The sequence below is a fragment of the Lytechinus pictus genome, chromosome 15, assembly GCF_037042905.1.
Source record: "Lytechinus pictus isolate F3 Inbred chromosome 15, Lp3.0, whole genome shotgun sequence".
NCBI lineage: Eukaryota > Metazoa > Echinodermata > Echinoidea > Temnopleuroida > Toxopneustidae > Lytechinus > Lytechinus pictus.
The window spans coordinates 4,606,612-4,632,338 of NC_087259.1; the positions used below are offsets into that span (position 1 = coordinate 4,606,612).

At 36.1% G+C, this 25,727-nt stretch overlaps 1 protein-coding gene across 5 annotated transcripts in view; it reads left to right on the forward strand.

The window, feature by feature from the left end:
* The window catches only part of LOC129277676 (uncharacterized), a 63,003-nt gene extending 39,459 nt beyond the window's left edge, over positions 1 to 23,544 (forward strand). For 2 of the 5 annotated variants that reach the window (XM_064110716.1, XM_064110717.1), the window contains exons 19-34: positions 364 to 534; positions 1,549 to 1,719; positions 3,525 to 3,629; positions 4,762 to 4,869; positions 6,637 to 6,807; positions 7,927 to 8,097; positions 8,418 to 8,522; positions 10,068 to 10,175; positions 11,540 to 11,710; positions 12,386 to 12,490; positions 13,599 to 13,769; positions 14,823 to 14,884; positions 17,500 to 17,600; positions 18,081 to 18,243; positions 18,988 to 19,103; positions 21,772 to 23,544. In XM_064110716.1, coding sequence (XP_063966786.1) covers positions 364 to 534; positions 1,549 to 1,719; positions 3,525 to 3,629; positions 4,762 to 4,869; positions 6,637 to 6,807; positions 7,927 to 8,097; positions 8,418 to 8,522; positions 10,068 to 10,175; positions 11,540 to 11,710; positions 12,386 to 12,490; positions 13,599 to 13,769; positions 14,823 to 14,884; positions 17,500 to 17,600; positions 18,081 to 18,243; positions 18,988 to 19,103; positions 21,772 to 21,944 — 2,172 coding nt within the window. In that variant the 3' untranslated portion in view covers positions 21,945 to 23,544. The remainder of the gene's footprint in view (positions 1 to 363; positions 535 to 1,548; positions 1,720 to 3,524; positions 3,630 to 4,761; positions 4,870 to 6,636; positions 6,808 to 7,926; positions 8,098 to 8,417; positions 8,523 to 10,067; positions 10,176 to 11,539; positions 11,711 to 12,385; positions 12,491 to 13,598; positions 13,770 to 14,822; positions 14,885 to 17,499; positions 17,601 to 18,080; positions 18,244 to 18,987; positions 19,104 to 21,771) is intronic. The other 3 variants (XM_064110718.1, XM_064110719.1, XM_064110720.1) reach the window with 3 other exon arrangements.
* The last annotated feature ends 2,183 nt before the right edge of the window (positions 23,545 to 25,727 follow it).

Here is a 25,727-nt window from a genome sequence, read left to right on the forward strand (position 1 = left end):
ATAAATCACTCTTCAGCAATGATGATTTTAGAGATGAAGGGGATGAGGAGAAGCATAATTTTTGAATCAGTCATCTCATCATTTGGGCCCATTTTCAAGGTATTCATTAAAATGTTGATTGATTTCATGTCTAATTAATTGTTATTGGTTGATTTTTCCTTTGAAAACGACATTATTTTCGTTTTCATTATTTGGTCATTATTAATATTATTATTTATTGTATTATTACTAGTTGTATTGTCATTTTTATTATTATTATTTATTCATTTTTATAATTTTAATTATTATTGCTGTTGTTTTTGTTATTATCATTATTCAGCTTTGCGTTGAACTAGTTTCACTTATTTTACTTGTCTAATTTAGGAACAACTTGAGCAACAATGCATCAAACTGAAGAACCAGGTCAAGGAAACGATACTCAGTAAAGGCCATGAAATTGATGGTATAGAGTCAAGAACTGATGCTGCTTGTGAAGAGTTAGAAAGTGAGCTGGAAGCCGAGAAGGCCAAGGTTCGACAAGCGGAAGAGAAAGTGGTAAGTGACTTCTTCAAATCATTCATTTGCCATTTATCTCCTGTTTTTCATCGATCCTCTTTTTTTGTCTTGCCTGAACTTCTGAACAGCTATATGAAACACCCAACAGGTTTGTATGTCTGTGTTGGCTATTTTCATCATAAATTTTGCTGCTCGTTACCCAAGTGTAGTAAGTAAATATTTAGCAGGAAGATATATTCCTTGAAATACTTGTGCACTGGGTAGGTGTGTTTCTTAAAGTTGTTTGTAAGTTACTAATAACTAGCGAACGACAGATGACTCTTTTTTTCGGAACTTAATTAACATTAATGAAAATCCAGTCATCCTGTCCAATCATTTACCAAAAGAAACGATCACCAGTTTCTAGTAAAATCTTTCGTAACTTACGAACAGCTTTATGTCTTATTCGTCAGTATTCTTTTGTGCCTGTTTGTCAAGTAGTTAATTTTTTGTCTCGCCTGCATAGCAGAGTAAGACTGCGGCGGTGTCAACATTAAATCTTAACCGAAGGTTAAGTTTTTTAAATGTCATCCTAACTTAGAAAGTATATAGACCTAGTTCATGAAACTTGGACATAAGGTTAATAAAATGTCATCATAACTTAGAAAGTATATAGACTTAGTTCATTAAACTTGGACATAAGGGTAATCGAGTATTACTGAACATCCTGTGCAAGCTTCAGGTCATATGACCAAAGTCAAAGGTGATTTAAGATCAATGAACATTGGCCGTGTTGGGGGTAATTGCTGAATTGCCATCATAACTCTGAAAGTTTATGAAATGTGGACATCAGGGTAATCAAGTATGATTAACAAGTTTTAGGTCACATGATCAAGGTCAAATGTCATTTAGGGTCAATGAACAGTATTAAATCATTATATGAATGGCATTTTTTGTGAATGATTAAATAGTAGTTTTCAAAGTCAGCACTGTTGGTATATTGAATCGCGTAATGCAGGCGAGACTGCCAGAGGCCCTCAACTTGTTTCAATTATTTCAACTTGCCAAAATTAGGAACAACTTGAGGAACATTGTGTCCAAATGAAGAACCGGGTAAAGGAAACAATACTCAGTAAAGGCCGAGAAATTGATGATATAGAGTCAAGAACTGATGCTGCTTGTCAAGAGTTAGAAGAAGAGCTGGAAACTGAGAAGGCTAAGGTTCGACAAGAAAAAGAGAAAGTGGTAAGTGAAATTTTTAATCTCAATATCCAAATAAAATGAGAATGAATTTATGAGTTCTTATCATATCGATAGGTGTTTCCTTGTTTATTATTACTACTATTTCTCTCTTTTGAAATTATAGTTAATTCATTTATCAACCAAAATCATCCCAAAAAATGTATTATTCAGACCAATTAGATTGAAAAAGAAATCACCTTTTTAAATTACAAACTGGAGGCAATTTCAATTGCTTTTGCACCCAATTGAAAAAAAAATTAAATTGAGCCCCTTTTGGAAAGACATTGTCTCACAAGAATTTCTTCAGCATTAATACCTTCCATATAACCACTGGTCTGTATCATGAATTCGATTTGAAATTTTTTTCAAGTCTTCAAAGAAACAAACATTTCTTCGCCAGGCATGCTTTTTCTCCACTAAGCTTGCGGATTTCCCTGGAATTTGAAATTAAAAAGACTTTTCTTTTCATCTGCCACTTCAATTTTTTTTTTGTTAGAGAGGTGCCACCATCTTTACGGCCTGATTTAAACCAAGTAAAATGTTGAAAAACATTTGTAATGAACCATTCTTTTAGTTCACATGACAATGTTAATTGTGTTTGTAAAATTGGGATGGGAATGGCAAACAAATGTCAGAAATTTATAGATAACAAAATTTGTGTACCGTCTTCATTGCAATCGTATGAGCAATTCTCGCTACCCCAAATAGGAAAAAAAATCTCATAATGCGCGAGACGAGATAATTTTCACTCCGTCGGGTCGTCATCACCACTTCCGGTTCAGAGTCATGCTCGCGCGAGGTTCGCGATACTGAGTTATCCACCACGCTGAAATCAATGCCAATCAGCGTAATATGTATAGATTATAATACTTTTTATTTAATTTGGTCAGTTTAGATTCCATTTGAATTATAAATAAATAAAACAAAAAATGAATATCTTAAAATTTTGCATTTAGCGACCGGCCTGACATCACGATCGTATTTGACTAGACGCTAAATATATACACTGCAGCATTCATTCCATTCTATTTTTCGTCGACCACAAAATGGATAAAAAATCATTTTCGGAACTTAAAAAAATCTTAACTGAATACCGTGCAATGGAAAGCGTCGGGCAGAATTAGTGACTTTAGCAGAAAAGGCTGTTAAACTGTATCGTTAAAGAGAGGGTTGTGATCACGAACTTTCCGAGCGAAAGCGACGTTGTGTTTTTGTGGATGACGGCACTGTTGATCTGAATCGCAACAGTGCATACAGTAGGACTTCCGAACAGGAAGTTGCCATACCGAAAAGCTGTCCCATAATGCAATGCGCGTTACAGGGATTTTTCCCGGATCTTTTCGAAATCGCTATTTGGGGTAGCGAGAATTGCGATCTGTATCATACCCTCAATATGTTATCCTAAAATGCATTAAAGCAGGTGGGTGTTTCATAAAGCTGTTTGTAAGATACAAATGACTTGACGCATGACTGGTGATCCTTTCTTATGCTATGTGATATTTCTATAATTGAGATATGACCTAAGAAAATGCTCCAGACGTGCGTAACATCTTTCGTAACAGCTTTATGAAACACCCACCTGGGGGCCGTTTCATAAAGCTGTTCGTAAGTTAAGAGCGACTTAAAGAACGACTGGTGAACCTTTCTTAGGCGCTAAATAATCACCAATGAGCATATAATGGTGAACATCATTTTCCACAAGAAAGGATCACCAGTCGTTCTTAAAGTCACTCTTAACTTACGAACAGCTTTATGAAACGGCCCCCAGGTTCACTTATTTTATTTTCTAATTACTTTCTTTCTAACAGTCACAGTATGAACAGACATGCAATGAATTAAAACATCATCTCAAAGCCAAAGATGAGGAAATTGATAGACTTAAAGGAGACAGGAGAGATATTTCCTACAAACAGGTAAATTTCCTTTAAAATATTTCACTTTTCTACTGAACGTAGCTCTTTTTACATGACAAAATGAACTAGGAGTCCTGGAAAATTGATTTAGAAAAATAAATGTGTGATTAACTATATATTATATAGAATGGTGTTCTGATAATTACATGTAAACTCGGACTTGCCCTTAAAAGGAATCCTCCAGGCTGAAAGTAATATTATTTGAACAGATAAAGAAAAATCAGACAAACAAAACTCTGAAAATTTGATCCAAATCGGATAAGGAATGACAAAGTTATGGCATTTTAAAGATTTGCATTATTCCGGTGAAACAGTTCTAGGCATGTCTTCATGAATATTCAATGAGCAAAGTGATGATGTCACATCCCCACTTGTTCTTTTGTATTTTAACCGGTGTGTTGGCTCAGTTGGTAGAGCGTCCGTCTCACAACCGGGAGGTCGGGGGTTCAAACCCCGGCCGCGTCAGACCAAAAGACGTTAAAAGATGGGAGTTGCTGCTACCCTGTTTGGCGTTCAACGATTAAAGGGATAGAGCCTCGTCGATCTGGCGCTGCACAGCGGCTTCCGGGCCCACGATCAATTGGGCAAAGCAAATTTTCGGAGTATTTCATTTCATGTCTATTTCGAACAATAAATTATGGATTTATCATTTATCATTTATTTATTTTTATTATATGAAATTAGGTTTATTCAAATATTTGCCTTCAACAACTGATTAAGTGCTTTAGATATTTATTGCTGCAACTTATTTCATTACAAGGGAGAGATGTCATTCACACATATATGACCAAATGAAACAATTATGATTTCATGTAATAACATAAGAAAAAGGAAAGTGGGGATGTGACATCATCAGCCCATCTAATGAATGTTCATGACGATGTGCATGTAACTGTTTTCACAATATATTGCTAAACTTTAGAATTCCATAACTTGGCTATTTGTTATCAGATTTTGATGAAATTTTCAGCATTATGCTTTGTGAATTTTACTCTATTTATTTAGATTTGAATATTCTCAACCCGGAACATCCCTTTAATTGGAATTCCATAGATATTCAGATATGATTCTATTACTAATCAATTTTTAAGTGTAAATAAACTTTAGAATAATGATCAATTACTTTAAACAGGAGATGAGATTGGAAGGAGAGTGTGAGGACTTGAGAAGAGCCGTACAAGAAACAGAAGGAGACAAACAGAGACTAGAAGCTGCTTTACAGAAAGCAAAAGAAAAGCAGGTAGGAAGTGCAGTAGAGTTATTTATATAAGATAAGAACAATTGAGAAAAAAAAACAATTAAATTTGCATTGTTATGTTTAGAATCATCATCAATTTTATTTAAAAAAGAAAAAGAAAAAAAAATAACAGAGTAAAAATCTTGGAACCAGTGAATGACCTGGTGGTAGAATCGCTGACCACCAATCGGTAGATGACAGGTTCAAATCCTGTACCAAAAAGCTTTGCAATTGATTGTTGGTTGAGTTTTATGATTCATCATAAATAGTAATCAGTGTCATCAATCATAGGAATCAGCCCCAGATCAATTGCTAAGCTTTAGGTTATGAGCCCCTGATGTAAGTTTCTCCATAAAGACAGGGCCCTAATGTAAGTTGCTCCATTAAGACAGGATCGTGTATCTTCAACCCTGGAACCCCATAACATAAAGCTTTGTAATTGATCATAAGGCTGATATCTATGATTGATCATACACAATAATCAAAGCAATCGTAGAAATCAGTTACATGATCAATTGCTAAGCTTTATGTTACAGACCCCTGATATAAGTTTCTCCATTAAGACAGGGTCGCGTATCTTCAACCCTGGACCCAGTAACATAAAGCTTTGCAATTGATCATAAGGCTGATATCTATGATTGATCATACACAATAATCAAAGAAATCGTAGAAATCAGTTACATGATCAATTGCTAAGCTTTATGTTACAGACCCCTGATATAAGTTTCTCCATTAAGACAGGGTCGCGTATCTTCAACCCTGGACCCAGTAACATAAAGCTTTGCAATTGATCAAAAGGCTGATATTTATGATTGATTCATACACAATAATCAATGTAATCAATCATAGAAATCAGCCCCAGATCACTTGCTAAGTTTTATGATACAGACCCCTGATGTAAGTTTCTCCATTAAGACAGGGTTGTGTATCTTTAACCCTGAACCCAGTAACATAAAGCTTTGCAATTGATCATAAGGCTGATATCTATGACTGATCATACACAATAATCAATGTAATCAATCATAGAAATCAGCCCCAGATCACTTGCTAAGTTTTATGTTACAGACCCCTGATGTAAGTTTCTCCATTAAGACAGGGTCGCGTACCTTCAACCCTGGAACCTGTAACATAAATCTTAGTGATTGATGGTGAAGCAGGTTTTACAATTGATCATACACAATCATGCAATCAATCCTAGAAATCAGTCCCAGGATTATTTGCCAAAAGCTGTTTCTAACTTTAAGAACGATTGTGAACCTTTCTTGTGGTAAATGATACTTTAATACCGTGAAAATGTTCATTGGTGATTTTTTAGCATGTAAGAAGGTTTACCAGTCATTCTTAAAGTTCCTCTTAATTTCTGAACAGATTATGAAACACCCAACAGGTGTGGATTTCTGTGTTGGCTGTTTTCATCATAGATTTTGCTGCTCGTTACCCAGGTGTAGTAAGTAAATACTAAGCAGGGAGATATATTCCTTGAAACACTTGTGCACTGGGTGGGTGTTTCTTAAAGCTGTTTGTACATGTAAGTTACTAATACGGTAACTTGCAAATGACAGGTGACTCTTTTTTTCGGAACTTAATTGACATCAATGAAAATTCAGTGTGTATCATTTACCTCAAGAAAGGTTCAACAGTTTTTCAAAATTCGTTTGTAGCTTATGAACAGCTTTATGTCTTATAAGTAACCCTATTATATTCAGTATTATTTTGTGCTTGGTTGTCAACTTAATTTTTTTCTTCAATTATTTCACTTGCCAAAATTAGGAACAACTTGAGCAACAATGTGTCCAAATGAAGAACCGGGTAAAAGAAACGATACTTAGTAAAGGCCGAGAAATTGATGATATAGAGTCAAGAACTGATGCTGCTTGTCAAGAGTTAGAAGAAGAGCTGGAAACTGAGAAGGCTAAGGTTCGACAAGAACAAGAGAAAGTGGTAAGTGAAATTTTGAATATCAAAATCCAATTAAAATGAGAATGAATTTATGAGTTCTCATCCTATTGATTTGGCTCATTTGTTTAAAATTACTATTATATTTCTCTTTTAAAATTGTAGGAAATTTATTCATCAACCAAACTCAACCCAAAAATGTATTGTTCAGACCAATTTAAAGAAATCACTATTTAAAAATTTCTAAATGGAGGCAAGTTCAAATGATATTGTACCCAATTGAAAAACAAAGATAAATTGAGCCCCTTTTGGACAGAATATGTCTCACAAGAATTTCTGCAGCATTATTACCTTACATATAATCTCTGACCTACGTCATGAATCTAATTTGAAAATTTTTGCAAGTCTTCAAAAACATTTCATCACCAGGCATGTTTTTTCTCCAGCGAACTTGCGGATTTCCCCGGAATTTGAAATCTGCCACTTCAATTTTTTTTTCAAGCGCTGCGGCTATGTTTAAGGACTGATTTAGACCAAGTAAAATATTCAAAAACTTTTGAAATGGACCATTGTTTTAGTTCACATGACCATGTCAATTGTGTTCGTGAAATTGGGATTTGTTATGTTGCAAAATTCTGAAAATCAGTGAAAACTTTTCAGAGAGAATTTCCTTGAAAAGTTTTGTCAGCAATTTCACTAGCTAATATGCTCTGAGCCAATCAAATGCAAGGATTTTAGTAGCTTTTAACAATAGTAACAAATATTTGTTAACATGAACCACTCCTCAGCAATGATGATTATGAGTAAAATGAGGGAGGGGGGGGGGGGTCGGGGACAAGAAGGAATATCACATCTGAGTCATTATTTGGACCTATTTTCAAGGTATTAATTTCATATGCTATAAATGTTGATTGATTTCATGTCTAATTAGTGAAGCCATTGGTTGATATTTCCTTTGAAAACCACATTTTGTTTTCATTATATGGAAATTATTATCTTTTTTTTGTTATTAGTAGTATTATTGTCATTATTATCATTTTTATTGTTACTAGTATTAGATTTATTCTTATTATATCATTATTACTGTTGTTTTTTGTTCGAATTAATATTCAGCTGTACTTTCAACTTATGTTTACCGGTAATTATTTCACTTGCCAAAATTAGGAACAACTTGAGCAACAATGCATCAAACTGAAGAACCAAGTAAAAGAAACGATACTAAGTAAAGGCCGAGAAATTGATGATATAGAGTCAAGAACTGATGCTGCTTGTCAAGAGTTAGAAAGAGAGCTGGAAGCTAAAAAGACTACGGTTCGACAAGCCCAAGAGAAAGTGGTAAGCAAAATTTACATGTTCTTCATTTGCCATAATTATCATGTTTTTCATTTTGATACTTTACTATTGTTCCTTGGCTTAGATTTTCACTTTTTTCTTCAATAAACGTTGGATAACTAAGACAAACCCAAATTAATTACACATATATTTTTTAAATAAAAACCAAAATATCAATTTTTCTGAATTTTAAGACTTCTATCATTCATTTAATTCTGCCTTTCAGTTCATAGGTCTTTTTTAATAATTAAATCAACAATTTTTCAGTTATTGAAACTTTTAGGGTTCACTTTTGTTGTTTATAATTATTTTCTTTCCAACAGTCACAGTATGAACAGACATGCAATGAATTAAAGCATCATCTCAAAGCCAAAGATGAGGAAATTGACAGACTTAAAGAAGACAGGAGAGATATTTCTTACAAACAGGTAAATTTCCTTTAAAATGTTTCACTTTTCTACTGAACGTAGCTCTTTTTTGAATGACAAAATGAAGTAGGTGTCCTGGAAATTGATATAGAAAAAAATAAATGTGTGATTAACCATATATTACATAGTGTTCTGATGATTACATGTAAACTCGGGCAGGGTTCAGGCTAAAATAGGATTCTAGTCCAAACTTTCATGGAATGGTAAGTTTCATTTTTTGTCTCGTCCACCGGAGGTGAAGGCGAGGCTCGGGGATCCAAATGTCGTCCGTCCGTCTGCTGTATGTTCGTCACAAATAGTTTACTTGCAAAACTCTCCTTATGCGAACATTGGTTGCTGTTTGTCCAACTGTGACAAAACTTGGGTATAATATATGTAAGATGGAGCTGAAAATTTCATCACATTGGATTTGAAATAAAGTTGTGTCATTTTAGAATTTCGCTTACTTTTCACAAAACAGTAATATACAAAACACAGTGATATGCAAATGAGAGAGTTGATGATGCCATTCGCTCATATTTTGCATTTTGTTGCATGGATTATACAATATATCATTCTTGCATATTTCACAATAAGGGGACTCTTCACCAAAGTATAATGAATTACAACAATTGTAGTTTTATGTGTTCAGGGAGGAAGCAAACTTGATTTCACATTTGTTATAATGAAATAGAAAAAAAATACTAGTATTCAGTCAATGACGTCATTGGATCCCGCATTTGCATGTCGACCAGGGGGCCGTTTTACGAAGCTGTTCGTAAGTTAAGAGCAACTTTAAGAACGACTGGTGAACCTTTCTTACGCGCTAAACCATTGCCAATGAATATACCATTTACCACAAGAGAGGATCACCAGTCGTTCTTAAAGTCACTTTTAACTTACGAACAGTTTTATGAAACAACCACCTGGATGCGCATATATCTGTTTTTTGTTATTAAGTGAAAACTATGAAATAGGTCACAACTTTATCTTTTTTTACATCCTATTTTGATGAAAATTTTTGTGTTATGCTTGTTTGACTTTTCTCTTTTTATTCAAATCAAGTTTTGTTGGGATGGACTTGCTCTTTATATAAAATTTCCCAAGATATTCCGATATGATTCTCTTATATCAATTTGCAAGTATGAATAAAATAATATATAATTCATCTTTATTTGCCATTTGCCTTCAAACAAAACATTAACAATACATCAAAATAGGCGGAAAGACGGAAATAACATGTAAACATTTGAATCAAAGGAATATAATTAAAACCCAGCTCCCTGGCAGGAAAAGTGTGAAACTAAATGCCAATGGCAGGGCAAACAAAATGTAGTGTATACAGATATAAGAAATAATACATGTTATATAGATGAAGAAGGAAATTAAAGGGAAAAGAAGAGAGAGAGACACAGGGAGAGAGAAAGAAAGAATGAAAGGTAAAGGAAGAAATAGAGAGGGTATGAAAGTCATCTCATATCATGTGAGTAATACATAATATTAATATTGCACAATAACATTTCATCTAATTTCTTTTATGTAATGATGATCGATTACTTTAAACAGGAGATGAGATTGGAAGGAGAGTGTGAGGACTTGAGAAGAGCCGTACAAGAAACAGAAGGAGACAAACAGAGACTAGAAGCCGCTTTACAGAAAGCAAAAGAAAAGCAGGTAGGAAGGGCAGTAGACTTGATATACAACTGGGGCCGTCTTACAAAGAGTTGCGATTGATCCGATCAATTGTAACTATGGAAAGCCAGCAAAGTCAACATATAAAAATGCATGTTTGTTAAAAAAAAATTCTAGATATGAATGTATATCCATAAATTCATTGTTTTCTTGACAATTTGGTGTATTCTCCTTTGTTTACAATTGACATTTTGCAAACTTCCTGCAGAAAAAATGATGACACTGATGGATTTCCATGGAGTTACGATTGATTGGATCAATTGTAACTATTTGTTAGACTGGCCCCAGAGCTGCCAAGTAGTACTGATTTTCAGTATTTGATACTGAACAAATGAGAAGAATACTGACGATTTCATGCTAAATTCTGATTTCTAAAGTTTTGGTTTTTATGTGTTGTCCAATATTATTTCTTTGAAATAACCGATTTTCTCACCAAGATTCTTGAACGTTTAATCTACATGTTTAACAATTGTGATCTTTTTTTAATTACTATTATTTTATCGTGTTTTAAGAGTTTTATCAGATATGACTATCAATAATTATATGCATTCTTCTGTTATGTATTCATCTTTATCAATGATTTACTGTACAAATTTTAAGTAAATAATTGTATCTGTATTTTATTAACCATGTATGTTGCAATACCCTGTAAAGCATGTGTAATTCAGTTTTTTACTGCAATACATGTCTATAGAATAAACCATTAAATGAAATGATTTTTAGCTTTTGAAATACTGAATGAAATGTTCTTATTCAGGTTGGTCTATAAAAAGGAAAATATCACCAGTTGTTTGTAAAATCGCTCGTAGCATATGAACAGCATTATGAAACACCCACCCGGAACGGTTGGGAGGGAGAAAGAATGATAATGACTACAGTATTTGCCCCATGAGCACTTCACAAGTTCCATTATTTCTATTGTGTTTGTTGTCATTTTTTCATCATTGTCATTATTATTATTATCATTATTATTATTATTATTATCATTAGAGCCATGGTGTAGTGGTTCTGACTCTCGCGCCTTATAATCGGTCATTGTGTGTTTGAATCTTACTGCGGCCTCATGTCCTTCGCCAAGACGTCAAACTTTGCCACACTCCATCTAGGCACTAAATGGATACCCAGTAGGATGTAAAAATCATTGTAGCTTGTCCAGTACTTTGTGTGTTTCTCTGGCAACTGGCGGGAAATATCTGATTAAATAATATTGGGTAGTCACATATCTGTAAGCGCTTAGATACAGGCAATGTATGTCTTATAAGTAACCCGATTATTATTCATCAGTATTATTTTGTACGTGGTTGTCAACTTCTTTTTTTTTTTATTACTTCACTTGCCAAAATTAGGAACAACTTGAGCAACAATGTGTCCAAATGAAGAACCGGGTTAAAGAAACGATACTTAGTAAAGGCCGAGAAATTGATGATATAGAGTCAAGAACAGATGCTGCTTGTCAAGAGTTAGAAGAAGAGCTGGAAACTGAGAAGGCTAAGGTTCGACAAGAGCAAGAGAAAGTGGTAAGTGACATATTGAATATCAAAATCCAATTAAAATGAGAATGAATTTATGACTTCTTATCGTATTTATAGGTGGCTCCTTTGTTTATCATCACTTTTATTTTTCTCTTTTAAAATTGTAGGAAATTTAATCATCAACCAAACTCAACCCAAAAATGTATTATTCAGGCCAATAAGATTAAAAAAGAAATCACCTTTTTAAAATTTCAAAATGGAGGCAAGTTCTAATTATATTGTGGGTGCGTCGTGGTCTAGTGGTTCTGACTCTTGCCTTTGAAACAGAGGGTCGTGAGTTCGAATCGTAGCCATGGCGTGTTTTCCTTCAGCAAGAAATTTATCCAGACTGTGCTGCACTCGACCCAGGTGAGGTGAATGGGTACCCGGCAGGAGTAATTCCTTGCATGCACTGAGTGCCGGTGATGGTAGCTCGATAGCAGCGCTTTGTATCCTCTGGCAAAAAGCGCTTTATAAATCCAGCTATTATTCTTATTATTATTATTGTACCCAATTGAAAAACAAAGATAAATTGAGCCCCTTTTGGAGAGGCTATGTCTAACAAGAATTCCTGTTGCATTATGAACTTGTATGTAACCACTTTTTAATATTCAAATCAATGTTAACAATTGTCTCTAAGTTCGTTGTTGATTATATGTCACTTTTTTGTCTGCCCAACAGTCACAATTACAGCGTATGTGTGAGGAATTGAAAAACAATCTCAGAGCCAAAGATGAAGAAATTGACCGAGTCAAAGAAGACAAGAGAGACATATCTTACAAAAAGGTAAATCTACTTCTTCCAAATTATATTTTACTTACTCCTAGTTATAGCCATGTTTTGTTTAATATGTAAAAAGCAGAGGCAAGACTTAAGCTCTGTTTTTCTGATGGCATCAGCATGACAAATTTTAACCTAAGTTTGATTTTTTTTAATGTCATAATTTTGGAATTATAATGTCCTTATTTCTTAAAAGACCTAGACATAATGAAACGCTGAAGTATCACTGGTCATTGACACGAATTTCAGGTCAATTCATCTACCGGTAGTTGAAATGAATGGCCATTTCAGGTCAACAAACTTAGAATTTAATGTGGTGTTAACGTAAGCAAAATTCTACCAATTGTTATGATTCTGTGTGGAGCGTTGTGGCCCAGTGGATTAGTCTTCGGACTTTGAAACAGAGGGTCGTGGGTTCGAATCCCAGCCATGGCGTAATTTCCTTCGGCAAGAAATTAATCCACATTGTGCTGCACTCGACCCAGGTGAGGTGAATGGGTACCCGGTAGGATTTTTCCTTGAACGCCAGTGCCTATTAATATGGCGGCTTAGCTGTCAGGTCCCTTCGTTCATCCAACTCTGGTTCCCTAGTTCCCAAATCTGTTCATACATGGGGGGCACAGGCTTTTGCTCACGCTGGCCCTGTTCACTGGAATGACCTTCCCCAGGTTATCCGTGACTGCACTTCCATTGACACATTTAAACGCTAACTTAAGACGAGTCTGTTCAATGCTTCCTATTCTTAATTGTTCCTTAATTTATCTCTGTATTTGTACTCTTCTCTCTCTCTCTTTCTTTCACTGCGCCTTGGGCACTCTGCAGAGTGGATTTGGCGCATTACAAATCACATTTATTATTATAATTACCCCCATTGAAGTCGATGTATTATTGGCCTGGTTCTAAATATGACTCCAATGGGGCTTATTATGTATTCACAAGGTCATATCTCAGGCCCCCATGAACCAATTCTCACCAAAGTTTGAAAGCGGGTTTTTTTTTCCATCATGCTTTACCAGAATATGGTATCAAAAATGCTGAAATGCAAAAAAAAAATTTTTTGTGACGTCATCACTTCGGTACTCTATAATCCAATCTTGTTCATTTTCATCACCAGGAGCTTTTGGAGAAACAATGCGCGAAGATGAAGAAGCAGGTAAAGGAAACGTCAATGAGCTCTGTCCGAGATGTCGGTGAGGCGGAGTCAAGGACTAACGCCGTGTGTAAGGAACTAGAAGAGGAGCTGGAGGCAGAAAAGACCAAGGTCAAAGAAGCCCGAGATAGAGTGGTATGTCCATTACTATGATTTTATGTTATTGTCTTGATTAGATAGATATTATAATAATAACAATATGGACATTTGTGATTGGCCGGTATCCATTATAAGATGCTGCTGATGGTGCTGTAAGGGGAAGCAGGAAAAACGTATTAAAGAGGGGGGAGAGTTACATTTACTTGAAAGCCTGTGTGAATAAACAGGGGGGTCTTTCATAAAAATGTTACATGTGACATATGTAAGATCACGCACGCTACTGTGTATCCATCGATCAGATTACGTGTTGAATAACAAGTGTGCATTGGCGTTTAAGCGTGACTCTAAGTCACACTGAACTCTTTGTGAAACCACCCCCCAGGGTTTAGTGCATGGGGTGGAAGCTTCAGGCCAAAAGACCCGCTTTTCATGATTGGTGAGGTTTTTTTTAATTTTCAAGAATTGCCCACATGTACGTTGGTTCCAGTTCAAAGTTCGGTGTTGAACTTTTGTGTTGGGTGTTGGATTGACTTTTTTTTTACATAGGCACAGTGATTATGAAGCCAGTCCTAGGATGAATGTCAAAATACCTGATATGAGGGAAATTATAACAAAAATCTGCATTATTTGATGAAATGAAATTTGAAAAAAAAAATATTGGGTCAGCTGTACAGAAACCATGTTGACAACGTTTATATATACTTGTGTCCTGGTTGTGCGATATGCAAAATTCATAAAAAATTAGGACATTTCATGGCTGAGACAAATTTGATCCCCCCCCCCCCCTTCTCCAGTAGAAATTCCACTTGCTCCGCCGATAATTGCTCCGCTGTAAATTCCACACACTAATGGAACGACCAACTTCAACCCTGGATTTAATACTATACCCTATCTAAAACCTAACATAAAACCCTATTGCAACCCTAACCCTACATCTTAGACCAAATTTTAAGCCCTGAGCCATTGTCGCAGGAGCAAATGCTGTGTCACCCAAGTAGAATTAAACTTGGTCTGAAAAACCCAAAATAGGGTTTACCCTGTTGATATGTATAATCCAGTTCACAATCATCTTTTCTCTACCATATCAAGAATTGGGAAATCACCGCACTCAGAATGGAGCATGAGAGAAAAGTCGTCAAGTTGGAGGACAGGTAAGGATGAATCACAGAGAGTAAATTTTGAATTGAAAGCAAATTCACCTTGGCCTCGTCTTACAAAGAGTTGCGATTGATCCGATCAAACGCAACTATGGATGGCCAGCAACGTCAACATCTAAAATGCAGATTTGTTCAAAATATTTTCCGGATATGTTGTATATTCATACATACATCGTTCTCTTGCAGATTCAGTGTGATTCTCTTTGTTTACTAAGATTGTGCGAATTCCTTGTTGAATAAAATTATGGTATGGATGGGATTTCCATGAGTTGAGATTGATTGGATCAATCGTAACTCTTTGTAAGACGGGGGCCCTGGTATAACACTACATGTACCTTTAATAAAGAAGAATGAATCCCTCGTAGCAAGTTAGTTTGTGTGAAAGCAGAAAAGTCATCGAATAAGATCATTGAAAGTTTGAGTTAAATTGGACAAAAAAATAAGTTATGACTGTTTGGGTGTTGTGATCACTATTGCTATGTAGATCCACAGATTGGCCATGCGAACAAGTTCTGTGATGTCACACATGTACAACTCTCCTCTTTGGACACTGGAAATATAACCAAAAAGATCTTTTGTTTGCTCATTCTAATGATCTGATAAACAATTCTTTTATCCGGCAGGATTTATTCCTTGAATGCACTGAAACACAGCTCGAGCTAAAGCCAGGGTAATAATAATAACAATGTGCCTCAGAATTATTTCTAGATAGATGGAACTATACAAATGCCTATTATTATTATTATCCATGATATAATGTTGTGAAACCTGTATTACATGTCCTCTTTTGAAAAAAAGAATACCTGATCTTGCGATAGACTAGATAAAAAGAGAAAATCTTAAGTGAAATATTTACTAAAATAATGGGGAAGTTGTACATGTGTCATATGAGGATCTCCATAGCGTTAGTGATCAAGAAATCCAAATGCTCATAACTTTCTTATTGCATGTCCAATTTTACTCAAACTTTCATCGATCTTATTTTAGGATTTTTCTGCTTTCACACAAGCTAACTTGCTCAAAGGCTCTCGTTCTCCTCAAAGCTGGTTTTTAGCTTTGGTAAATGGTCAGTCATGTGAACTATCCTTGAGTTTCATCAACCATTGCAATATTACAAAAACTTAGTGGTCATTGAAATCATTTTTTACCGATAAGAATTTAAATGTAGCATTTTTTCGGCAGTTAGGAATTTAATTCTAGCCCTCCCTCTCTCTCAGTAATGTTTTTGTTTTTATATAGATAGTGGTTTGAACACCTACTTTACACATTTAGTAATCGGATATTAGAAAGCTACTGTAAATAAACATATCCTGACATTTTCGACCCATTCAAAGATTGAGAAAATCGGATAACAAATAATAAAGTTATTGAAGTTTAAAGTTTAGCAATATTTTGTGAAAACAGTCGTCATGAATATTCATTAGGTGGGCTGATGATGTCACATCTCCACTTTCCGTTTTTTTATGTTATTACATAAAATTATAATTTTTTCATTATTTCATACTTGTGTGAATAATATGTCTCCCTTATAATGAAATAAGTTGCAGCAATAAATATCTGATGCACTAAATCAGTTGTCAATCCAATCTTTCTATTTCTTGGAGGAAAATTTTTGAATAAACCTAATTTCATATAATAAAATACAAAAGAACAAGTGCGGATGTGACATCATCAGCCCACCTAATGAATATTCATGACGATTGTTTTCACAAAATATTGCTCAACTTTAAAATTCAATAACTTTGCTATTTGTTATCCGATTTTGATTAAATTTTTGGCATTTTGCTCAGTGAATTCTACTCTATTTATTTAAGCTATAAATTCTTCCAGCCCGGACAATCCCTTTAAATTCATTCAATAAAACACATTTTTAGTTTATATCCTTCACACCGCAACCGTTTTGGGGCACATACAGTGATATAATCTCGGGGGGGGGGGGGGCACTTCTATTGACGAGTGGATACCAGGCGCAACCAAAGAAACGTGTCAAAAGGATATCTTTTTCAAGATCGGGCAGATTATGTACGTAACGTATTAACGGTGTCAAAAACACAAATATATTGAAAAAATTGAATATATTTCGCTAGGAAAGCTACGTGTATAGGGTCAAATTTGTGAGGGTATAAAAAAGATTAAAATGCTTTACAAAGGATGTACTTTTTGCCCCAACACTACATGTTTAGGGTCCGATTTAAGCGAGGTGTGGAACATGGGGCGGTACTAAACCCAATGCATGTAATTAAAGGTAAAGCCGACGTCCGTGATAAAACAATGGAAATATCGCTGTACTTATTTAGCGGGTCAATTCAGGGAATACTTGTCAAGGGTGCCGTTTTGTTTCCCATACTTGTTAAGGGTTGGGTTTCACATGCCAATACTTGATAAGGGGTGCATTTCAGAATATGCAAAATACCTCTTTTGGGTGCTTTTCGAAACCCGATGGTTGCGCCTGGTATCTACTCGTCAATGGAAGTCCCCCTCCCCCCCCCCCCCCCCCCCGGGTATAATCTAGTAATGATATGGAATAGTGACATTCACTTTTGGGGGGACTTACCAAAACTAAAGATAGTCTTTAATACTTATACGTCAAGCTTTCTTTCTTTTTACAGGATCCGAGATCTGGAGTCGGAGAAGAAGTTCCTTGATGAGAAAAACAAAGAATATAGACACGAGCTGAGACGGGAACACAATAGAGTGGCTGATAATTCAAGTAATTGATCTTTGTGCTTTGTAACGTAATGTCAATGTTAGCGTAATATTGTATTTGGATGTCTTTTAACAGAGAAAGATAGAGAGAGGGAGATATATAAAGTGAAAGAGAGAGAAGATGTAGGACAAATGGGCAGGTGCTCATTCAGGTGGTTCGTCTGTTTCGTTATTTTGCCTCTTATTTTGTATAAATTATTACGAGGAGTGGTTCATAAACCGATGAAATCAGCTGTATATAAGATAGAATCCATTTTATGAGCTTTGTTAATGCCCCTATCTATGTATGTACATGTATGTATTGAAATTGTAATTAAGGACGTCAATTTTAATAATCTTACTCTACTGGACTGGTATATCGTGTCACTGCCATATAACATCATAATCATGAAACCATTAATATTCACTATTCGGTAATATCGCATAATTTTGGTAATATCAAAATAGTCAGTGGTAACTAATATTGTTCTCATCTTCCATTCAGTTCTCTCCTTGGGAAACTTTGCGGAAGCCGGGATCTGTGGGTCGGGAGCATCGTACGATGTCTCGATCCTCTCCCTACGCGCTGAAATCAAGAAGATGGAAAAGGATTTGAAGTTAACTGAAAAGAAGTATGGTGCCGTGAAAGAACAGCGGGATGAACAAGTGTAAGTCTTTACCCATCAAACAATTATATTTTGCATTATTTTATCAATCAAAAATTCAATCGATCTTATACTAATTTTCATTGTTGAAATATATAACATCAATGAAAAAGAATTGAATTATCTTCAAACTAAGTGAGACTCTCCCCCAAAATAATATTGATAATAATAATGAGTAAATGAATAAATCAATTTTGTAAAAAAATAATAAGGAATAAGTGAAGAAAGGATTGATATACATTTGATAAAGAATTTAAATGGTACCTTTGACAAAATGACCAGGATTCTGACTCTTTATTACAGAACAAAGTTTGATAATACTCAAAATATTGGGTTCATGACCATTGCATAGCTTAACACCTAATGGTGTCAATTCTTACACCAGTCTGACTTCATGTTTAGTGTTGTGGCAGGTGCTAATATTTTCTATAACCAAAACACCTATCAGCACTTATATTAAATTTCAAGAATATTTAAGTGTTTAAATGCCTGCCCTTGCTAATCAGGGAAGCGTTTCATGGAAGGACTTGTCAGACATTATATCTGCCAGTTACCATAGTAACAATGCCTCTCAGCCAATCAAAACCAAGGAAAGTTGTCAGATCTGACAACTTGTCGGACAAAAATATTGATGAAACCCTCCCCAGAAGCGGTTGCTGTAGGCATTGTGTTTCCAGGTCGTTTGTCCATCTAGCTGATTATTCTTGCTTCTAGTTACCCACTGCTTTATTTTATTTTGTGTGACAGCGAAAGGAACTCCAACCTAAAACAACATTTGTTATACTGGAAAGGGAAGTATGAAAAGCTGAAGAGCATTGCTGAGAAGAAAACACAAGAAGTACAAGCTTCTCAACCCCTGACAGGTGAGAATTCATTAAACCCCCATTCCATAGAGACCAAGTCCATTGTGAGAGTCCTGAAAGATCAAGAAATTCTTGCGCACTTTAGGTGGTCTTTTAGTGCACTTTCAGCAGTCTGTGAGGAAAATGGTCCTCCAGTGGTCTTTCAGCAATCTCTCAATGATCGTTTGAAGTTCGTTTACTCTTTCCATGATCTTTCGTTGGTCCCTCAAGATTTTTGCTGAGATTTCTCTGGACTGAAAGTCCTTGAAAAGATTGCCGAAAGATCAATACATAAGGATCTCTGAAAGACCATTGGGAGATCACTGTAGGACTAGTTTAAGTTCAGCAAGACAAGGAACAAGAGTTCCTTGATAGATCATTTAAAGACCAGTGAAAGTCCTTAGAAAGATTGCTGAAAGATCAATACATAAGGATCTCTGAAAGACCATTGGGAGATCACTGTAGGACTAGTTTAAGTTCAGCAAGACAAGGAACAAGAGTTCCTTGATAGATCATTTAAAGACCAGTGAAAGTCCTTAGAAAGATTGCTGAAAGATCAATACACAAGGATCTCTGAAAGACCATTGGGAGATCACTGTAGGACTAGTTTAAGTTCAGCAAGACAAGGAACAAGAGTTCCTTGATAGATCATTTAAAGACCAGTGAAAGTCCTTAGAAAGATTGCTGAAAGATCAATACATAAGGATCTCTGAAAGACCATTGGGAGATCACTGTAGGACTAGTTTAAGTTCAGCAAGACAAGGAACAAGAGTTCCTTGATAGATCATTTAAAGACCAGTGAAAGTCCTTAGAAAGATTGCTGAAAGATCAATACATAAGGATCTCTGAAAGACCATTTGAAGATCACTGTGGGACTAGTCTAAGTTCAGCAAGACAAGGAACAAGAGTTCCTTGATAGATCATTTAAAGACCAGTGAAAGTCATTAAAAAGATTGCTGAAAGATCTCTGAAAGACCATTGGAAGATCACCGTGGGTTCAGGAAGACAAGGAACAAGAGTTCCTTGATAGATCATTTAAAGACCAGTGAAAGTCCTTTAAAAGTTTGCTGAAAGATCTCTGAAAGACCATTGGAAGATCACTGTGGGACTAGTCGAAGTTCAGCAAGACAAGGAACAAGAGTTCCTTGATAGATCATTTAAAGACCAGTAAAAGTCCTTAAAAAGATTGTTGAAAGATCTCTGAGAGACCATTGGAAGATCACCGTGGGCCTAGTCTAACTAAGTACAGCAAGACATGAACTATAAATATCCCTTTCGGAGTTCTTCCAGAAGGCTTTCGAAGCCACAAATTTTGGTGATCTTGGAGACTGCTGAAAGACCTTGCCAATTTTCGGTCTTTCAAGGGTCTTCGTTCTGTGAAATGGGTGACCGTGTGCATCCAAGCAAATTTGTTATAGATTTTAGAATCACAAGCATGAATCTTATAATCAAAGCACAAATACAGTACATGGTTGCGGTGGGACAGTTCTCAGTCAAATGTTCACCCATGCCGATTCTGTAACTCATTCAAGCCCCGCCAAATTCTGTGTGTTTAGACCGAGGTAGTAAAGGTTAATTTGGAGTGTGAGCAGTGCATGTCTGACCCCGAAGTAAATAACTCAAGTGATGTCATTGAATCGTGATCCCCGTCTCTTTTGCGTTCATATTTTTCTTGTATGACATGGTCATAGAGAGTCGCCTTTCAAAACATTCCGTTTTGAGTCTTACATGTTTTTAGCTCGATAGTTGTTTATATTTACTTAAAACATAAAATTGGGTTTGAAACACCATCCTCTTACCATCAGGGGAGTGTCTTGCTTAAAAGCTTTGTCAGTAATTTCCACTGACAAATCTGTTCTCCGTCTTTGCATAAGGTTATGACATCTGTTGTTGAAAAATCTTTGATTTTTTTTAATCATGAAATGCTTATCAGGATTGGGTAATCATGCCTGCATGCCTTTGCAATTCATTGGATTCACAAAGCCTCATGGGAAAAAGGTAAACATCCAAATGAAGCTCTGTGGTGCACACTGCATGCATGCGATTATGCTGCTTGTATATACTGTAAACCAGGGTCCAGGAGGTCGGAGAGAAATTTGCTGTATACTCCTTTGCGCGAAAGTTAGACCATTTTCGGTGAATTCTTCCTCCGCAGTGCAGTGGATGGTATACATAGTCGCACTAAAGTACAGTAGCACTGTCGTGACCTATGCCTACGATGTCGAGTTAGAAAATGACCTGTCTGCTGCAACCGATAGGTGGTGCACTGTATTGGGAATTCACCGAAGTGTTTCTACCTTCATATTCTCGGATGGTCGCAGTGACGTACGCAGGAGAGGGGGGGGGGGAGTTACAGGTGGTCATCAAACCCTCCCCTAAGAATTAAAAAAATCTGAAGACCTTTTTTTTTTACTTCTCAAATTTGTGTTAGGTCCAAGATGACCTAAAAGTTATGATAAAGACCTTTTATTTTTTGCTTGTCGAATTTGTTTGGGTACGAAAGGACCTAAAATTTGTGGTGGAGACTTTTTTTTTTTTTTTTTTTTTTTTACTTACCGGTATTTTTTTTTTTTGGGGGGTTGTCAACATTTCTTTCAGCTTGAAAACCCACCACCAAAAATCCTGTGTACGCCACCGGACGGTCGTATTTTCATTGTAATTATTTTCCTGTATGCTTTTTTTTTTCTAGATGTAGACAGCAATACAAGTCACGTACATAGCAGTGACAGTGAGGGCGGGGTACCAGCCCCACCACCCCCACCGTACCAAGGAACATTACATGACAGGATGTTGGATATGATGGCCAACAAGAAGAAACGAAAAGAAGAAGACGACGATCCTGAACAGTGCTCTACACAGTGAGGAGAACTGTCGTCATGAAATGCCATTTGTTGGACAATTAATACTCTAGTCTTCCCAATATCATGTTTAAAGTGTTTTTGACACGCTTATTACGCTACGTATGTAACGTGCCCAATGTTGAAAAGGAGATCCTTTTTTCCCATTTCTTTGGTCGCGCCTGGTAACCACTCGTCGGTGATTATGTTACTGTTTATCTATGATTGAGATTATGCTCATATTCCGCATCAAAATAGGATTTGAGAACCTCATTTTCCATGCGTACATGTATCTAAACCTTAGGGCAAGTATTTTGCCCTAAAGAGCTCGAGTTCTCAAGGTTTGGTTCAAGAAATGACTTGGGTTCACTTTCTTCATTATTTTTGTCTCACCTGCATAGCAGAGCGAGACAATGGGCTCTGCTTTTCCGACTGCGGCAGCGGCACCGTCAGCATTGATATCCTAATAAACCAAGATTAATTTTTTGAAATGTTATAACTTTGAAAGTGTAATGGCGTATTTTGTGAAACTTTGACATAAGGTTAATCAGGTATCACCGATCATGTTGCATTGGTTTCAGGACAAGGTCAAAGGTCATGTAGTAAGAATTACGTGCACAATGTACTGCTACTTTCTGCTCCGAGTGTTTTGAGTTTAATTAGTTTGTGTAATTATAATAATTTCTGAACAAAACTTGTTTGTTGATATGAAATAGTAATATAGATCCCTTGAAGGGGTAAATTGTTTATGTCTAAAAAACATATGACTTACAGTCGCACTTAAATGTCGATGCGTACATGATATGATCTTATTGATACGCAGTAGTGCGCGTCCTCTTGGCACGATCTGACCAATGCGGTCATGCCTTTTATACTGCACGCAAGTAGGCATTTGAGTGCAACTCCAAGTCATTCTTAAATCTTTGTGCAACACCCCGTCCCCCTCCCCGTCATTATATTTTACTCTTGACTTCTCGTCACTGATTATAATAGAATTATGTGTGAGGTCAAATTCGTAGTCATGTAGCATTGGTACGCATACATTCATTTGAATAGGATTCACTTAATTGCCTTCTAAAGCCTTATAAATCGGAGTATCAAGTAAGATTATAAACAGTTTTATTTTTCCTATCCAGTGTCAAACTGTCATTCCCGTTAGGATTTAGTTTCAGACCAACTATTTAGTTGTCGTGACAAATTGCTTGTCACATTCTGTTTAACCATCCTGCGTGTGAGGTGATAATTATGCCAGATTTGATATTGTATACATTTACATGTACAGGTACAGAGTTGATTAAATAATTTATACTAAATTGTAGAGAATTTGTTGATGTTTTCTTATTAGTAAAAACAATACAAAGGAGTCGGCTAAGTCGAATATTTTAGGACCAGAGAAATCCAATTGACTTAAGTGAAAATGGTCTTCCATAGTTTGTAAACAGTGTGTGCTCTACATGTTCTGGTCTCAAAACTTGCGTCAACTTAGCAGATGAAATGATTAAGGGTTGACTTGACTGTATTTGTGATTGTAAAGTGAATGGCAGATGAGATGTATTGGATGATCTCGGTGTGAATGAAAACGCAGAGCAAGGGAGAGGATGTACAGGGACAAGAGGAAGGGGGATGGAGAGGGGAAGGACCGAGAGGGAAGAGGAAGAGAGAGAGGAAAGGAGGGATGGATAGAGGGGGTGGAGGTGGAACGGGAAGGATGAGAAGAGGAAAGAAGAAATGGAGAAGAGGGATAGGTGGAATGGGAAGAGAGAGGGATGGGAGGGGGAGGACCGAGAGGGGAGGAGGGATGACGACGAGAGAGAGGGAAGGAGGGATGGGATGGATAAGAGGGAGTGGAGGTAGAAGAGGGAGATGGGAAAGAAGAAGAGGGGTGGGATGATGAGGGAGGGTGGAAAAGAGAAGAAAGAGGGAGATAATGGGAGGAGGGAGAGAGAGGAAAGGAATAGTAAAAGGAGGATTAGGGACAGGAGAAAAGGTAGACGCATGAGATGAGCGTTTCATCATGGACCTATGAAAAGATGGACGATTAACGCGAGCATTTCTTTGACCCAATGATAGTCACCGTCACCTGGTTATGCGCATCTTAATGAGAACATACAGGTGTTGTAACAATAGCAATTACCATGACTACCAAGGGTATCTGATCACTCAAAGACGGAACAGTTTCCCGGTCTTGATTTTTGTTGGCTGATCCCCTGTTTCAGTATGTGCCTTTCAGTCAATATGCTTCATATATGGATCAGCAAACTAGAGAAGCAGACGATTTTTATGATATAAAATATGATATTATTCGATCCGCTAACTACCGCTCACACATAAGGACCTCAATAACATTGAAAGATACACGATCTACACATGTTATGTGCCACGTATATCTGGAATATTATGGAGAAACTTGGGAAAATTGAATTTTAAATGGTAAACAATCAATCACAATATTGCCTCTATATTAAAATATGCAGACATTTCCCCAAATAAAACACATGGAACTAAGATTAACAAAGGTAAACAAAAACTGCACATCGATTATCCATTATTTCATTGATTTTCTATCAACTGCGCATATAATTTGTGAAATATAAATGTCCAATCACGAACTAATTCAGTCCCTTCTCACGGTGACGATCATAGGACCAAAGAAGACTAGTATGAAGAGAATGTTATTCAGATGACAATTACCGTCACCTGTTAGTGAATTCATTATCTAAGCGATGAATGTCCATCTCTTCATAGGTCCATGGTTTCATCAACATTTTTGTCAGATCTTACAACTTTCCTCGATTCTGATGAGCAGTTCTTATGGTAACTGACGGATAAAACAAGTGACCAGTCCTTTCACGAATCGCTCCTCCTTTTATATCTCACTTCATTCCTTCTCTCATTCCACCCTTTCCTTTATCACTCGTCCTTCCATCTATCATCTCCTTTTGCCTCACTTCATTTCAACTTTTCATCATCTTTCCTTTAATTCTACTCTTCCTCATTTCTTTTATCCATCATCCCAAACAGCCTCCTCCTAGCTGAAAATCCTTCTGTCACCCTTTTCTTTTCTCTCACCTTATTTCCTCCCATTTTTCATCCTTTAATTCTACTATTCGTTCCTTGATCCCTCATCCCAAACTGCAGCCTTCTCTCAGCCCATTCTAAAAATTACACATTGATGCAATTATCTCAGTATCATGATCAGACTCCTTCTCCTTGTCAAGTCCACCCCAGAAAAATGTTTATTTTAATCAAAAGAGAAAAATCAAACAAGCTTAACACAGAATTTCATCAAAATCAGATGTAAAATAAGAAAGTTATGACATTTCATAGTTTTGCTTATTTTTCACAAAACAGTTATACGCACGCCTCGGTGATATGCAAATGAGTTGACGATGACCATCTTTGTTTTTATTGTTTGAATTATACAATATTTCATTTTTTACAGAAATGACAATGGCCAAATTCACTTCACCACAAATGCTTAAAAAATTGTAATTCCCATTATCCAGGGAGGAATAAATCTTTATTTTGCATGACGAGGAAAAAAATCGAGATATTCCATATTATGAAATACACAAGAGAAAGTGAGTGGGTGATGTCACCGGTCCCCTCATTTGCATTCTGATCAGGATATACAGATTACTGTAGTGAAATTAAGCGAAACTTTAAAAACATCTTAACTTTCTTATTTCACATCCGATTTTGATGAAATTTTTAGTGTTATGCTTGTTCTGATTTTTCTCCTTTGATTCAAATCAACATTTTGTTGGGGGTGGACTTGTCCTCAACTACCGACTCTCAGAAATAAATC